Below are 18,428 nucleotides of genomic sequence, written 5' to 3'. Positions count from 1 at the left end.
AATCGAATTTTCAAGTAAATTGTAAAATGTACCTATAGATTAATTAAATAGACCGATTACGCTAATGCAACGCCGTACAACTACAGTGATAATACTATACATAGATTATAGGTATAATATACTATTACGATGATTTCGAATTAGATACTTGGTTCTAATTTTTATTATCTGCTGATTTTGTTGGGTTTTTTTTTTGTCAATTTCTACTGTAAGATTTTTCTTTTTTGCATATTTAGTTATTTTTATTTAATGTTTTTAGTGCATATTTAGCAATATTTAAGGTCATATTATAGCGAGCTATTTATGCAATTGTAAGTGCTATAAAATCCCAACTCTGATGATAAAAATTAAAATAACTAACATATGAAAGTTTATGTGCTCGATTTCGATTTATCTTAAATGTGTGCCAACTGTAAGGCAGTCTAATATATTTTTATTTACGGTAAACTTCATAAAAGTTTCTCGTTATAATTTTCCGTAAAAATAAGTCTACAAAGTTGTGAATTAATAATTGTTTTTATGAATACTGTTTACACAATGATATAAAAATGTCGAACAATAATCGACTCAATATGTTAATAATAAGTAGGTGTACTTATTATGAACTACAAAGATTACCTAGTTGAAATTTATTTTGCTTTGAAGGATGGCACGATTGTAGATTGTATATATAATTTATTTCGCAGTATACATAGAGTTATTTTTGTTATTTATATATTTATCGTTTACTCGGTGAAAAACAATTTCGTTTTACGCTCCAAAAACAGAAATATTAGTATTCATTTAAGAATAAAAATATTGTATTCTTATTTTTTTTTGGTTTGTTTGTTATTATTTCTTCCAAAAGATGTTTGAAATGTTATTTATATAAATTTCACTTCTTATAAATTTTATATTTTTAAATTATTTTTTGATTTGATTACCTAGTTATTAGTTTCCTTGTGCGTACAAGGGAAAACTACACAACCTGTAAACATTTATACCTACTTACGCATTTTTTCGGAACTAAGAAATTGATTTTTAGAAAATAAATATACAAAAATACTTGTCATAATTTTAAACCTCTACTATTTATTTGATTACTTAGTATAGTGTAATATAGTCGATTAAATAGTAAAATAAATTCCTTATATTTCTTCATGATTATAATTTGATGTCGGTGATAATTTTAAAAATAAATAAAAATAAAAATTAGAAGGGCTACTTGTACTTGCATAAAATGTTGATTGTTCTGAAAATACACTGGTTATATACTTATATGTATGTAAAATCGACAGAAACCTTTTATTCGATTTTAGTAAAATTACAATAAAAATATAATACATAGGTATAACGATGAATACTGAAATAAACAAAAAAAAATGTTTTATTTTATATTTTATTTTATTTTTTCATCTACAACTAAAAGGATACAATATTCATTATAGTCTATTTTACAATATCTATTTTTACAAAACTACAACTGTACATATTGCCTAACATTACAATAGTCTAAATAAAGAAAAAAAATCATCTCCGAGTCCGGATTAACAATTTTGGATTAAAATACGTTGGTATCTATACAGAGGAGTTGTTGATTACAACATTGATATAATAACAAAAATATGTTGTTTTATTACGTTATATATAACACGATAATATTGTAAATGTCAAAATTTCACTAGTTAATAACATTTTCTGATAAAGTGTTAGGGTTCTCGGAGAAAGAAACTGCCGAGTCATGTTAGTGCTTGTTTTGACAAATGATTTCAACAGTTTTTCCATAGGGACGGGGGGAAAAGACCGTTACGAAAACGGGAAGTCTATTAATAAATTTAATTTTAATTGGACATCAATCTTTTAATGCAGCGAATGTAACAAGTAAAATAATATTTTCTGAAAATTACAGATTTATTTTAAATATATTTTTTGTTTATGTTTATACATAAATGAAAACACAAAAAAAAAACTAAATAATACAGTTAAAATTAAAAAAAAAACCATCACCATAGATGAATAATTATTAAAAATTATATTGCACATTTCCATTCTCTTATTACTCTATAGAGAAGAACACAATTTTGATGAAAATTACGAATTTCAATAATTTATTTACATATATACCTAATATAGATAACTATATCGATCGAATGTATGTACAGTTTTGATGTTCCGATAGTAGTATTTACAACAAAATGATATTCGCACGTTAGCGCAGTGAGACAATAATTTATTATTTAAACGTTGTTTGTACATGGAATTTGTGAATAACGTATGTGTAGTTAAAATCAAATGAAAATGTATACACAATGCCTATCCGCGTAATTTTGATTATTGTAATCCATTGAGTAGGCAAATATACTGGCAATATTTTCATAAGTTTGATTAAATTATCTCAAAAAGGAATAATCATTAAAAAAATTATTTAAAAAATGCATTTGTGGAGTTTATATGAACAAAATATTTTGTATTTATGATTTGTCGATGTATTGCACTTCAAAAATAATTAAATAGTTACCTACAATACCTAAAATACAGGAAATAAAATGACTATCTTAACAGCAATTCATTTAATAATATTGTTACAGATGTAGAGCATATATTTTTTATACAAATATAACATTTAGTGCGATCAACTGTTTAAAATAAAAAAACAAATAAATAAAATGACTTTAATAATAAAATAAAAGACGTACCTAGTCAAAGTATGTAATGTTATGATATTTTCATTGTACAATTCAATTTTGCGTTGTGCTAAATATCTCAATCTAAGTATAGCGTTATACCTTTTAAATAAAATAGTTTACGTTTTAATAAAATGTATAAATATAGGTAATTATTATAAGTCTTTGATACTATATTTATATTGTTGGGTTATATTATTATTTCTTTTTTAAATAAAGAACTTTTAATTAAGATAACGCCAGTGCATTATTATTTTTTCCCATTTGTTAGAAATAATTCGTCGAAAATTTTTATTTTTTAATCAGAACGTCAAAAAAAGATTATTTAAAAGAATTATATATTTAAATGATATATATGTATTTTAAAACCAAATTATTAAAAAGCCTGTGTATAATATAATACTTTATAGTTTATATATATATAATATATAATAGATATTTTTCATAAAATTTTTTTAAAAATTTATCATAATCTATAACATAAAGCCACAAAAATTCGGTTAGAACTTTTACAACGATATGTGTAATCATATTTTTCGTACTGTGACGAAGATTAAAATTTATTAAGTGAATATAATTTTAAACACTTTGAACGTTATTCACACGTAAAACATTCTTTTTATATTAGATAATAATTTAAAATTTGAAAGTCATACATTTACATGAGTTTATAAATTTATTATTCTATTCATTTAAGAAATGCTTGGTGATAATTCAATTTAGTTAATGAATATAGTATATTTTAGTATCTAAACCAACGGAAATAATTTATTTCAACAATATTAATTTGTATTTTATTCCTTTCAATAATTACACTGTTTTGTGTAACTATTATGAAATGTGTTATTTTATATCTAAAAATAAGAATGTAATTAAAATGTGTTGTAGATATATTATGTAGTATATCTATATGTTGATGAATCTACCCATATAAGTAAGTGATTACATATTATATTTAATGATCTTGAATGTTTATAATTGATTGCTATCGATTTGATTTCAAATGTACAATATCATTTGCCACGAAAAAAGATATTCGACCCGATATATTAAATATTTTTCAAATATCACTGGTTAAAAAATACGTACGTATATTTTATTGTATTTGTTTACTTATTTTATTTAAAACAGAAACTTTGATTTTAAGTTTATCATAAATGCCTACCAACATAATATTATATCAATTAAAAGTCGCTTGATCACACTCGTATGGTTTATCATGTTTTTAGGAACATATATTATAATAAGTGGTACATATATCGTACATGAAAAGCAGAATCAAATTTGTACATTAGATTTCCTAACATAATAATTACATTTAATTAATATGAAACTATTGTGGACGTTTTTTTAAAATAAAACGCACAAAACAAAGAAAAAAAAAGTTGAACCAAAACCGTCTGAAGCTTTTACAGAAAGGGAGATTGAGATTAAGAGAGAGATGCGCGTGTTTTGGTGCGAATTACCCAAAATCCCATTTATCATTTGAGCGAAAGTTATGTATAGTACCTAGTATGTCTAGTACACTTTCTTTACCATTTTTAGAATTACATAACGATTAAAGATTAGCTGAACACGCCATTTTTATCATATTATGTTATTTTTTTGATTTACAAATCAAAATATCGTTCATCTCAAAATGTAATACTCGACATTAGGCAAAATAGAGATAAATTCGCTCAAATTATATACGATCTACGCGGATAAATTTCGGGCGATTCGCCTAAATCGATGATGCCCCGTGTTTAACGAATCGGTCGTCCAAACTCAAATATATAATATATATATATTAATCATATACACAACTATTTAGTTTTATATAGACGATAATAAATATTTATGTTATTTATAATAATAATAATAATAATAATAATGTATATATATATATTTTTGTTTTATATATATATAGAAATGATTATTTCCGGTCAATGCGACTAAAATGAGCACGTGTCTTATAGGAAGGGATCGAAGTGTGACGACGGATGGCAGCGGCGGCTCGGAATCCCGTCATCAGTGTTGGGCCGCAAACTTCATGCGCTTTTGCTTCTGCCTCTGGTTGCAGAACCATACTCTGACCACATTTTTCTTCAGGTCAAGCTTTTCCGCTATGGCCGCGATCTTCTCGCCCGACGGCCGCGGCTGCACGGCGAAGTACGCTTCCAGCGACCGTTTCTCGGGTGCCGCGATCGACGTGCGCTTCCGCTTTTTCTCGCCGGCCGGCAGCACGCTCGGCGCGTCCGGATCGCGGCGCTTGTTCTTGGCCTGCGCTTCCGCCTCCTCCAGCCACGCCTGCAGGATCGGCTTGAGCGCGATCATGTTGTTGTGCGACAGCGTCAGCGACTCGAACCGGCATATGGTGCTCTGGGACAGAGCGCCGACGCCCGGCAGCTTGAGGTTGGCCAGCGCCTTGCCGACGTCCGCTTGCGTCACGCCCAGCTTGATGCGGCGCTGCTTGAACCGCTCGGCGAACGCCTCCAACTCTCGTGGATCGGTGTCGGTGTCGGGGTGTTGAAGCCCTGCACCGCCACCGGCGCCGATCATGCCGGCCGCCGCTGCCGCCGCAGCAGCCGCCGCCGCTGCGTGATGATGATGGTGGTGATGGTGGTGATGCGGGTGCCCGTTCGGGCCGGCGCCCGAGTGCGAGTGGTGGTGATGGTGGCCGCTCATCATGCCCGCACCGTAGACGCCGGGATGGAGCGGACCGTGGCCGGATCCGTCTGACATCGGCGTCAGAGTGGTCATGGTCGACGACGATATGGGTTCTAGGAGGTCGAGGCCCTCCATGCCGGGGTGCATCTGAAAACAAATCGCAAAACAAACGTTGTTAAAAACGGAACACAGAGCTAGGTGACATGGGTAAGTACATTCAAGTACGATTAAATTTCGAGTTCATATAGTAATATTTTGATTTAACGCTGTAAAGCCAGTGCGTATTTATAAAACGATTGGCAGATCCATCAATACATAATATTACGTAAACGTGCGTTGAATATTTCGTATTTTATATAACTAGGAAATACCGATTCCGTTATCGTGGTACTCTATAATTCTACTTATTTAATTATTCAATTTATATGTTCATTACGTATAACGGAAAAGATTAAATTTTTTAGGTGAAAATCAGAATTGTTGAGAAGTGATGCAAACATTGCCACTCGCTCGCTGCGCTCGGATAGAAAAAATATTCCTTGACTTGTTGTGTAAAACCATCTTGGATAGGTCTCGGAGTTAAAAAAAAAAAGTGCGAAAATTACAAAAAACGACCAATTTCTAAAGTTCAAATGACTATAGATTTAGGGTGCCCAATACGATAACGGAATCGGTATTTCTTGGCTGTCAACGCCGCGGCCGTTGTAGTACGATAACCGAAAAGTACCAAAAATCAAATCTTCGCGTATAAAATTCATATTAATATAATATACGAAAAAATTTTAAATTCCCACGAATAATGTGTTCAAATTATAAAAAAATACTTAACATCGATATTTATCGTTTAACTACGCAATTTCGTTTAAATTTGAATTTAAAATACTTATAAAAAATAATTGCCTTTATGTAATTATTAGATTTTGTGGTTTCATTGTGAACTATGATGAATCTTGCATTGAATTTTAAAACATAAATATTAAAAGAAATATTTTGACGAATTTCGCAAAATTCTAATTTCAATGGTATATAAAAAAAGTTATGTATTTTTAATATTTTTGATACAAGAAAAACTTATGTGGAATCTTATATAAAATTTTTAAGAGTTTTGAGAAACAAATAATTATTTACAAACATTTATAGAAAAATAAATGACAATTTCTGATGCCTATAAATAGCTTAAATATAATCTAGCTGTATTTTGAAAATTTTATCATAAATAAAATGGCGTTAATATAAACATATTTTGGTGAAATTCCCAAGTATTTACCGTTATTTTTTTTTTTAAACAATATCAAACAAAAATACACATATTATCTTTGTAAAAACGTATACAAATAGTATTCACTTGAACAACCTGTAAAAAATAGTGGTACTCAATTCCGACTATCCTAAAGTATTCGTAGAGCTCAATTAAATATTACCGATTATTATATGGCCATATGCCCATATATATCTACGTATATCGCGATGTAAACGCATAATAATTATTATATTTGTTGTACTTTCATGTGTAATGTATATGTATATATATATGTGTGTGTGTATAGAGCACGCCCGTAAAATCCGATGATAATGTATGCGGTGTTAAATTTATCGTGAACATTTACGGCGCGTGGTGTGTGTATTGCGTTCGTGTTGTGCGCGAAACTAATTTTAATCAAGATTGAAACCCTCCGTGGTGGCTCGACGAATTCAGTGCGCGAATATTATGATATAGGGGAGAGATTATCGTTTTGGCAATGATGGCGCTCCGCGACCGCTTTACGATGAGTTTGGATGCGTTATTGCAATATGTGGGAGCACATATTATTACGTACATTGTGTATATGTTTATGCCCGTGTCAAACTAAATAATGCTATAGCAGTGGGTTTAACTTGTCTTAAATTCCATTAAATTTAAATTGCACACGGCGTATTGTTAATACAGTCGTTTCGGTTGTTTTGACCGGACATAGAAAATAAATGTCTAAAATTAGATTTTACAATGATAACTGTTTTATTTTTCTGTAACCGATAGCAACCGTTTGTAAACAAGAGAAAATATTCGTTTTTTGATAACCGGCGCGTTCTTGCGTGAACCACCGCCGCTCTTTCAAATGCAAAATTAAAAAAATTCCATTCAAATAGCACATCTTGGGTATAGGTATAGAATTACCGCTACTACAATTATCAACATTATATTATAATACAATACAACATTAAGTACCAAATTTCAGAACCACGTCGAGTGCGATAGACTCGGCTGTGAATCGCTTTTAAACACACACACACACACACACACACACACACACACACACACACACACACACATAAATATACAAACATTGCCCCTTTTACTCGTATGGATATACGGTCGGAGTTCGTGTATCGGAATGTGTAGCATAAAAGAAAAAAAACAAAATAATAACAACAAATACGTGATGAGATTGTCGAATAAATAAAACGAAAAGGCGGTGGCGGCGGTATTATGTATATTATGGCACAAACATTCGCGCAGCGCGGGATCGGTAAAAGTGTGGGAATTTGCATTTTATACGGCTCGCGCGCGTATATACGAACGGCATATGAGTGTGTGTGTATGTGTACAAAACACAGAGAAAATAAAAAAACGTACGTCGAGCGTACGTCACGGGAATTCCGCACGTCTAGGGGGTAGTGCATGTTATCGGTGGTGGCGAGGGTTGTTCACCACGCGTGAATCCGACGGGGAGAAATTGTCACTGGCGAGTATATATATGTATGTGTGTGTGTGTGTGGAGGTAAACTTATATATATATATACAGTACAGACATAGGTATATACACACTATACTGTTACCACTGCAATGTATGGTACACCTACTATATTGTATTGTATATATGCCTATATATATATATATATATATATATATATACGTAAAAGTGTTACACATATAATATAATACACGAGTTGCAGGATGTGGGGTCGCGTGTGTCACGCGTATATGCATACATACACACAAACGTATATATATATATATATATAGATTAGAGTATTCGTCGGGGTCGACGACGAGAGATATAGTTTGCCGGGACGAGTAACGGGAAGTGTATATACACAGCGGTGAGGGGTCGAAAGGGATGAAACGGCAAACGCAATCGAATGAATAATTGATTTGGATTGTTATTATACACACGCACACATGCACATACGTTCCATTTCTCAATATACCGTCGTCGAGCACCCACACACACACACACACGCACAAACCTATACTTGGCCCTTGTCGTCGCCGTTTACCCCTTTCGATTGGTTATACGACGTAGACAACGACGACGACGCGAAGAGTATATTATTATTATTATTATTATTATTACTTATACACACACACACACACGCACAAACCTATACTTGGCCCTTGTCGTCGCCGTTTACCCCTTTCGATTGGTTATACGACGTAGACAACGACGACGACGCGAAGAGTATATTATTATTATTATTATTATTATTACTTATACACACACACACACACGCATATTACACTCGAACAGTGCTCGTTCCTGTAATGAGGTAATCGGCCGCGTACACACAAACGCGACGGTCATATTATATGCGCGCGCCGCGCCCTCCCCCACGCGGCCGGTTAGTCACAGTAATGCAGTCCCCGCGCGACGTATATTTCATCATTAACTCGGTCTCTCGTCTCCCTCTGCAGACGTAGTAGTATATACGTACATATATACCCTTCATCTGTCGTGGTACACGCACGCGTAAACACCTATATACGCGAGTATTGCTGCTTCTGATGCAGTACAGCGAGAGGGATAAACAGATATAGATAGATGGCGAGAGTAAGAGAGCGAGAGAAGCAGAGAGAGAGATAGACAGAGTAGATTGCGTGAGGAGTATTCCGCTGGGAACGCGAGTCCGTGTGTTTTTTGGAGGGCGGTAGCGGAAGTATACGAGCAAAAGTTAATGGATCGACAACTTTGACGAAGTGCTTCGGAGGAAAAATATTTGCGAGCGATGAGGGACGAACCACGACGACAACGCCGTTTGTGTTATAATATTCACCGGATATATATACCTACCTATCTATATTCTGCCCTTTCACGTGAAAATGTATATTTTATTGATACCTACTCTTGCGTTCGTTCTGTTATTATATATAATACATACATAATATTATACCTATAATCTATATACGAGTATATAAAACTATATATGATTATAATAAGAGAAATAATCACTATCGCACTTATATAAGTATGTGGATGTGCTCATGTCGATGGATTTCTACGAGACGTACACTTACGTTGTCCGACTCTTTGGTTGTGTTGTATTATATATGCCGGATAATAGAAAAACTAAATCAATCAGTGTTGAGTTCAAAAATATTGGGTTTTATTTAAGAAACAATATCATTTTGACTTAATTTTTTAACTGTGTGTATTATGAGTAGTGTGTGATCATGTCCATAAAACTATAATTTTTAATAGTATGTAAAATGTATAATTAATTTACAGATAGTTTAGAGTTGAAAGAATTTTGCAGAAAAATATATTTTGAGCTTAAAAATCTAATTAGGTATTTCTTCAAATTACTTTTAAACAGCTATAGTTTCAGTTAAAATAATATGTTTTTTAGAACTCTCAAAGTATGTATAAAAAGATATATGTAGAGTTCATAAATAATTTACGTGCTATTAAAATCAGACGAATTATGGCAATAAAATAAAATATAGCATAATAATATGGATAGTTATAGGGTTTATTTAGAGGAAAAAAATAACATAAAACAATTTATCCAAACTATTAAAAAATACTTAAATATATAACGATGTATATAATGCGTGTTAAGTATCAACATTTAACATAATATATTATATAATACGTATAATAAATATAAAAATAACCTATAAACAATTTGTAAGATCGAATAAAATATTTTTCAAACATATATTATACCATTAATTATCATTTAAATAAACATTCATATAATTTTTTAGTGTATTATAGTAAAAATTAAAAGTCTTTATAAATAAGTTTCAATCATTCTGTTATATGAACTGTTTTTTTTAACTTTAATGATCTTTATGATATTGAAAGAAAAAAATGTATGCTTCTTGTACATATATATTCATACGAGTATAAATATAAATACAATAGTTGATCAAAGAAAAAAAATGATAAAGTATAAAGCTATTTATCAATTTTAGCGTTAAATATTATTAAATTCTTAACGTAAGTCAGTTTAAATTATGTCAATTAAAAATTTTAGGAATATACAGCAAATAGAATATTAAATCAAAAACGTTCTATGTTGTAAAGAAAGAAACCAATAAATCATAAATGCCTTATAAATTATAATATAATATTATGATAATAAATTACTTTAAAATATGAAAAAGATGAAGTCTTAACAAGTTTAAGAAATATCAATTATATATATTTTTGAGTAGCTCAGTGAAAAGATTTAATACATTTAATTAAAATTAAAATTACATTTAAGTATCTTCAATTTCTTGTTTAATAATAAATGTTTAAGTTTATGTGGTTCAATGTGAGTTTTCCCATAACTCATAAGCTTAGTTTTAACTAGTTTTATTAAATGTATTTACCTGGTGACCTCGGTGATTGGATTGGCTACCTGAGTGTCCACCGGACATTCCATGATGGTGGTGGTATGACGACATAACGTCGTGCTTGAGCTGAGAGAGCGGCCCAGGTGATCCAGTGGATCCAGGTCCCAATGATCCATTGCCTTGGCCACCACCATTGCCATTGCCAGGTCCCGGTGATTGATGATTGTGATGATGGTGGTGCTTTCCCATGTCCACGGCGGCGAGCACTTCAGCTCTACTGAGTAGACCGTCATTGAGACCCCCAAATAAGTCACCCTGCGGAAAATAAATGTTTTCAAAAATTAACTTTACACGATATGATAGTTATTTTTGTTTAATTTTAAGGAATTCAATTCGCTCTTAATGAATAGAGAGAATAATTATTTGAGCAACGTTTTCTTTGACGTACAAAATGCGGAGAAGACGGTCAACAACTTGCCATACTTGAATATTAATGAAGAATCTCTATCCTTAGTCTTAAGCGGCTACGTTTTCTCACTATGCGTGGAATAAATGCTGCACTGCGTGCAAAGGCTTTTTGTCAAGATAAAATTCACAGTGGACTTATGACGCCCAAGATAAGAAGTATGACATTTACTGAAGACGTCAACGAGTATACAAAGTTTACTTACTGGGGTTTTTTTCGGGGTGTGCGACAAGTGCTGCTGGACTTTAGAGACGAGTCGTCAATTATTTATGAGCTATCTCATTACTCTTTCATTCTTTTACATGGTCATTGAAAAAAATGAAAAAGTATTATAAAAAATAACCTGAATAACTACTGTGAAAAATAGACGGATTTTAATTATAATAATATACATGAAAATATGAAAAATATATACATTAAAAAGATAATATATAGGCAAATAATAATAATCTAGATAAGGTAGAAAGACAAGTATTGGATACATTCTTCTGCTCCACTCACTCCGGCGTAGATTGATGATAAAATATTATTATTATTAATTTTTAAGCAATAATGAATCTTCAAAGTTCAAAAAATGAATTCGGTCAGTGATTTATTTTATCTGTACATAAATAGTAATTGGTAGGTATCGTAGATTATGCGGAATAGATTTTAAAAATACTGATCAATACATTTTATATTTGAATCATAAAGAAAAAAATCAAAATATATTTAGTATAAATATCACTTTTTTTTTTTTTAATTTATCAACAGAAGAAAATATTCTTAATATTTAGATAAAACCTTCCTAGGGAATAGAAAAAAATCTATTGTAGTTCTGAAAAGTAAATCGTAGTTAACATTTATTTTCTGAAATGTTGTCATAAAAGTATAAAATGCGTTCAAATAATAGAGATCTGAAAGATTGGTTTTTTCTTGAAACGTTTAAAATATGTATCTACTTATACCTACTATAATTGTTGAATAATTATCAAAAACATTATACTAGGAATAAATCGTAATATTTAATTTTTAGTTATAGGTATTGCCTCATTTGTCAATGGCTCAAACGATGTTTCTGGAATTGTCAACTTTTAAATTATGACCTAATAATATAAGGTAGTTAAATACAATATTTGCTATGTTATTTGTATATATATCCTCTATAAGATGAATAAAAATAAAATAGGATTTATTACGCGGTTATATGAAGTAAAAATACTTGATAATGTTTTTAACTTGGTAAAAGACTTTTTACTAGGCTAAAATAATATTTATACATATATGTATATGATAAAAACTATTATAAACTATTATATAGTTTATTATTGAGTATACGTTATCGTAGCAACGTTTATTTAATTTTGGGTAAGAAAATGAAAAAAATTATTTTAATTACTTATTTAAAAAAAATGTAATTGGCTTATAAGTATAATAAATATTTGTACCGGCTGTGATGGAAAAAAATAAAAAATTTAGTTAATATAATAATTCAAATTTTAAAACTGATATTTAATTTATTGTTTTATATTTACGTATTATTTAATATAATAATGAAATTAATTCCTTAAAAACATTTGTTTTTATTTCATTACATGTGTATTAGTTTTTATAAAAACAATTAGGTATGTCGGAAAGTATTGTAATACAAGAGGGCATAGTACGACAGGTTATTTATACAATTTTAGGTGAGGATTAAGTATAAGTATTATTGTATTAAGTGTATTGTTATAAATTAAATATTAAGCGTCGTTTGTTTCTAAAACCATGTTCCTTTTAAAGCTTTACTGGCCAATGCAATTATAAATATATTTATGTTTATTCTTAGAGTATTACGTTTTTTAATAGTAATTATGTTTTATGGTTCATAAACTTCCAAAATTCCCCCTCCTAAAAAATATAATCATTATTATACACATATTTATCATATTCTATAAAATTAATTTATAAAACCAATATAATTCAATTTACAGATGCACGCCCATTTATATTTTAATAGAACTGTTTAATACAAAATATTCATTAAAATGTTGCTTATTGTAATATTATACTACCTACAGAAAAGTTCCTGACGCACACTTTATTTTTGATTAAATTAAAATTTTTAATTAGGGTATTTTGTAAATTATTAACATTATTGAGTATTATACACATAATGTTGTATTATTGAGAATAGCAAAATAAATAATTTTTACATTACAATTCATAATCAAACATTTTTATTTATTCAGAGGTAAGAGGTTTTCAACTTTTGTTTGTAGTTATGTAATAAGTATTTAATATCACATTATATTATCTTATTCTAGGTAATCCGTATGTACAAAAATTATAAGATTTTTTGATTGTATATGTTAAAGTTTCCTGCTGTTCTTTAACGATCGGCATGTGTTTGGAGTGGACGTGGCATAATGATGATGACATCAAAACTGAATGTAATTGGTATGCGACAAAAAATATGTTGAAATCTATCTTATACGCGGGGGCAATCATCAGCGCTGGACCGGCTGCGCTCATTGCATCGATGCAGGCGAAGCTTAGGGAGGTGTTAATTATCGGGATAATTTTAACACTCTGCGGATCAATTGTACTCATGACGTGTTCGGCCAGCGCAATGCTGACACTCATTACCGGACGAATACTGCACGGCATGGGAGCTGGAATAGTGTGCGTCGTCGTGCCCAATTACGCAGCAGAAATCACCGAGCCGAAGTACAGAGGTGAACGTTAATGATAATAATTTCATTAGGGGTAGGATATATTAATATTAGCATATATTTTTATTTTTATTAGTCAATTTAATTTTTTTTCAATCCAAATACAGTTCTAACCACGATTCAGTTCATACTACAGAATTTAATGAAACAATTTTTTTCTTTCATATTTTTATCGAAATGCGTATAACTATATACGTAGAATTTTTGAGAATTAATTTTAAAAACGTATGTAAAATCGTATTTATCGATAATCAATATATATAATTATTGATTATAGGTTTATGTCGTAAATATATTCATAAAGTGACGGGGCCGGTTATACAGTGGAAAAGATAAGATTTCATATTAATATATATGTTTGTGAACTATGCTATTCATTTAATAATTGTTGATATAACATTTTTTGTAGTGCATAGGTACAAAATTTTATATTTTTGTCTACAATTTTGTGGGACATTCATATTGGCAAACGATTTCGATGAATGGCCAGAGTGAAGATGCAAAATTATGAAAATTATAAATATAAATTTATATTATAATACATAGATCCTAGCTCTAATAATAATACTTTGTGTTTTATGGAGTCTATATTTTATATTATCGCTCATTACATTTTAAATCACTTGTGTTTATATGTATTGTACGACACAAAAAAGGGGCATATGAAAAAAAGCTATATTATGTAATACTTTTACACCTGGAGCACTGCCGCGTAAATGATAAACCAATTAAAATTGTAAAAATATTTATTTTTTTTATTTTTGCTGTATTTTCTCCCATAATTTTTGAATTTCATATTATATGAATATAAATTAAGACTACATCCATGGGTGTTTTAAAACGATAAAAATTTAAGTTTTTATTGTGGCACATGAACGTTTTGAAGATGATAGTATTTATATGTATAAACATAGATTGAGTCATTAATAACAGTAAGAATAACCTCATAACTTAACTTAACATATTAATATATGTATTATATTACTATACGTTCTAGCCTTCTAGGTTAATAGGTTTCATTAAAATTAATTTTTATTTTTTTAAAAATTGCTCATGATACACAAGTTAATTATAATTACTAATATATATTTTTTATTTTTGCCGTCTGTTTAACAATTATTTATTAAAGATTGGTTATAAATTAATGTTTATCATTTTATTTAGATGTGCTAATTGGCTTGCATCATATACATTTGTTAAGTGGTATGATTTTGTCACACATCGCTGACGAATATTGCATGTATTCATATGTTAATATTGGAACTGTAGTTATGGCAATTTTAAACTTGATAGCATTATGTTCTATTGAAGACCCGCCATATTTTCAGCTGATATTTTATGAAAATCTGCGAATGAGTGAATCAGATTGTCAATGTATTGATGTATCGAGCAATAGTTGTCACGACGTAAAAAAAATTCAATAACAAAATATTGTGGTCTCTGTAGATCATTGTGATATTGTATTATTATTAAATGCATATTTATTGTTTCAGATTTTAAGAAAACGTGACATCAACAAAAAAATGTACCTATTTTCGATTTTTAAGAAAGAACAATATTTATATCCGTTGTTGATTAATATGATTTTAATAAGTGTCCAACAATTTTGCGGCAACATTACCTTGATGTATAAAGTACAATGCACATACGGAGTATTACCATTAAGTAAATTGATATCAACCATGGCTGCTATTTTAGTTCTCCAAGTACTGACTCCTTGTTACTGTTTGTTATTACTTATCATTTATAATTATAGTTTAATAAAATGCCGAATATTTAGTATATTTTGGAGTAAATATAAATAGAAGCGTAAGTCTTCTATCTAACGTCAAGTATATTATGGTTATTTCCCTATTGGTTGGTAGAAACTTTAAGACATTTTATTTATCGCTCAATTGCCGGCTGGAGACTTTGTCGATCGGGCACCACCCTAACTAATAGAACAGTAGACTATAGAGTCTCGGGACCTTTCAAAGACATCTTAATCCTGATTAGGAGTTCATACAAGAAGTTTTACAGAGTTTCAATATAGGAGCTCCCTTGGCGCTTCTTTGTGTTATTAGGACACTTATATCGATTGCAGCAAGGTTGACAGTTAACTTAGCCTTTTGGGGGACATTATGTTCACATATAGGTAACGAAAAAAAATATTTTAATTTTAGTTTTATAATTTATTACAATAATATAACAAAAGCTTACATATTAACATATTATTGTAAATTGATAATATTCTCTTTTACATTCTACTTATATTATAATATCAGTTGAATAACAAAACATAATAAAATATTTAAAATTATATGATTTCATTTATTACTTTTTTCTAATGCAATTTCAAATTAATTATTCAACTAAATTATGTATTTTTTACTTTATTTTTTTTAAACATAATGTGAATTAATTGTATGTTAAAAAATGTAATTTTGTTTTAATTTTTTAGCTCATTTCATCAATATTTTGCTTACTAAGTCTTAGAATTTTGGGAAAGAAATATATATTAATCATCTCAGGACTTGGCATGGCAACCACTTTATCCTTGATAAATGGCACATACTATATGAAAGGTATAGATGCGATATGGTTACCTAATTTAATCGTTATATATATTATTTTTTATTCAATTGGATTTGGACCCATGCCGTGGATTTTGATGCCTCAAATATGCCCCAAAAAAGTAAGTTAAATAAATTTATAATTTAGTTTTTCTGTGTATCTATATTTATAACGTAATATCGATTTTAGACCATTTTTCATACATTTAATTTAAATAATACATCATACTTTAAAATTTTTCATTTTTCAATTAAAAATTAGTTACCATATATAGGTAATTATTGAACCAATTTAATAGCACACGAAAAATAAATTTATATATTAATATGAAATATTACCGCGATGATTTTTAATTTAATTTAATTTATCTATATATTTTTAGTCGAAATTGTGGACATCTGGCGTCTCTGTAAGTCTATACGCTTTTTTGAATTTAATCATTAATCAACCGTTTATCGAAATTATACGATATATGATATACACGTTAAGTGGAGTGGATATTTTTCTATTGATTTTCACTATTGTTAGTACTATTGGTACAATTTTTGCATTTTTGTATATGCCAAAAATAAAAGACCGTATTCCGTCATAAAATGTGTGCGTTTTATCATTTAAGATTACAGATAAAAATAAACGAATTTTCCTACTTTTTTTATTTTACGTTAGTAGTGTTTAATTTAGAAAGTTTACAAAGCTGTAAAAAGCTTTTAAAAAGGTCTTGACTTGGCAAAAAACCTCTCTACATTGTGATAAAGTTTGTAGATTTTGTACAACCATAATATAAAAACGGTAAAAATGCATAAGACCTCCGAAAAATATGAGATGTTAAAATGTAAGAAAAAGTACGCCTTATAAATAAGTTTGCATTAACTTTTTGAATTCTACAAGCATATTATCTCTTGTAATAAGTATAGAACATTAAATTAATTTAATAGTTAATAATTACGTTACATTGCTTTTTAAAATCAGTAATACATTCAATGTAAGCAGTCTTTGATAAAATACATATTAATCAATATGGAATAACACTTTTCATTCATATTATATATTATTAACTTATACCTAACTAATTATAAATAATAAACACATATGATATATTTCAAAGAATGCGAAATAAAAAATACAATTAAATAATGTTTTTAGAAAATACATATTAATATTTGAATTTGTGAAAAAAAGTCACAATTAATCTATAGATTTTAGGCATTATAGATACCAAAATTACCAAATATACTTTAGTTGTCACTTTTCTACCGTTTACGAATTTCATTTATAATTTTGTTTGTGTTTTATTTTTTTTCTAAAGGCTAATAAAATGAAAACTACATTTAGTGAAAATTATTGTGTTACCCAAATAATAGATTTTTAAAAAAAAATTTGTTATTAACTCAAAGTTAAAATATAGGTACCTAATTTATCAAATTTACTTAAACAATGAACAGATTCTTGTATACTGATCGAGACGATAAATATTTTGCACTAACCCTTTTGGTTGCCTGTCGGCATGTCAAGTGTTTATTAATATTCTCCCCTTCGACCCCCCGCGTCTGTTACATCGCGAGATGGTTCCCTTACAAACTGTGTGCATAACGAGAAAATTACATCATACCATAAATCGTAACTTATATACGAGGTAAACCGCAACAACCTTCTGGATACCATCAGAACAATATACCTAATCTAACTTTATAAATTATTATTTAATTGTAACAATGCCTTCACAACACCACGGGCGGTTTCTGATTTTGATCTGACGGTTGTGTATGTCATGATTTTATTTCCGTTAAATATTGGAGATATGCGTTGTTCAAATTCTAATACAAACATCAACATTGATGGAAATTGTTTAATTTCAAATTATT

General features: G+C 29.5%; 2 protein-coding genes and 1 long non-coding RNA gene across 7 annotated transcripts in view; 2 read left to right on the top strand and 1 right to left on the bottom strand.

Annotated features, from left to right (window-relative positions):
* Positions 1-4,687, top strand: part of LOC126550817 (uncharacterized) — a 29,538-nt gene extending 24,851 nt beyond the window's left edge. The window contains exon 4 of the long non-coding RNA XR_007604842.1: positions 4,573-4,687. This is a non-coding gene — a long non-coding RNA (uncharacterized LOC126550817). The remainder of the gene's footprint in view (positions 1-4,572) is intronic.
* The window catches only part of LOC114129074 (inhibitory POU protein), a 35,881-nt gene continuing 18,812 nt past the window's right edge, over positions 1,360-18,428 (bottom strand). For both annotated transcript variants that reach the window (XM_050203083.1, XM_050203084.1), the window contains 2 exons: positions 10,891-11,169; positions 1,360-5,459 (listed from right to left, as the gene is read on the bottom strand). In XM_050203083.1, coding sequence (XP_050059040.1) covers positions 4,674-5,459; positions 10,891-11,169 — 1,065 coding nt within the window. In that variant the 3' untranslated portion in view covers positions 1,360-4,673. The remainder of the gene's footprint in view (positions 5,460-10,890; positions 11,170-18,428) is intronic.
* LOC114129073 (probable metabolite transport protein CsbC) lies at positions 5,396-17,160 on the top strand. 4 transcript variants are annotated; one of them, XM_050203080.1, is made up of 6 exons: positions 5,396-5,519; positions 13,657-14,016; positions 15,178-15,419; positions 15,507-15,719; positions 16,454-16,687; positions 16,949-17,160. In XM_050203080.1, the coding sequence occupies exons 1-6, from the start codon at positions 5,516-5,518 to the stop codon at positions 17,156-17,158; spliced, it is 1,263 nt and encodes a 420-aa protein (XP_050059037.1). In that variant the 5' UTR covers positions 5,396-5,515; the 3' UTR covers positions 17,159-17,160. The 4 variants fall into 4 exon arrangements, with proteins under 4 accessions (XP_050059037.1, XP_050059039.1, XP_027849508.2 ...); XM_050203082.1 differs by lacking the exon at positions 5,396-5,519 and adding an exon at positions 12,244-12,418; XM_027993707.2 differs by lacking the exon at positions 5,396-5,519 and adding an exon at positions 12,718-12,987.

This window comes from Aphis gossypii, chromosome 3 (assembly GCF_020184175.1).
Source record: "Aphis gossypii isolate Hap1 chromosome 3, ASM2018417v2, whole genome shotgun sequence".
NCBI lineage: Eukaryota > Metazoa > Arthropoda > Insecta > Hemiptera > Aphididae > Aphis > Aphis gossypii.
This window is presented reverse-complemented; position numbering and strand designations above follow the sequence as displayed.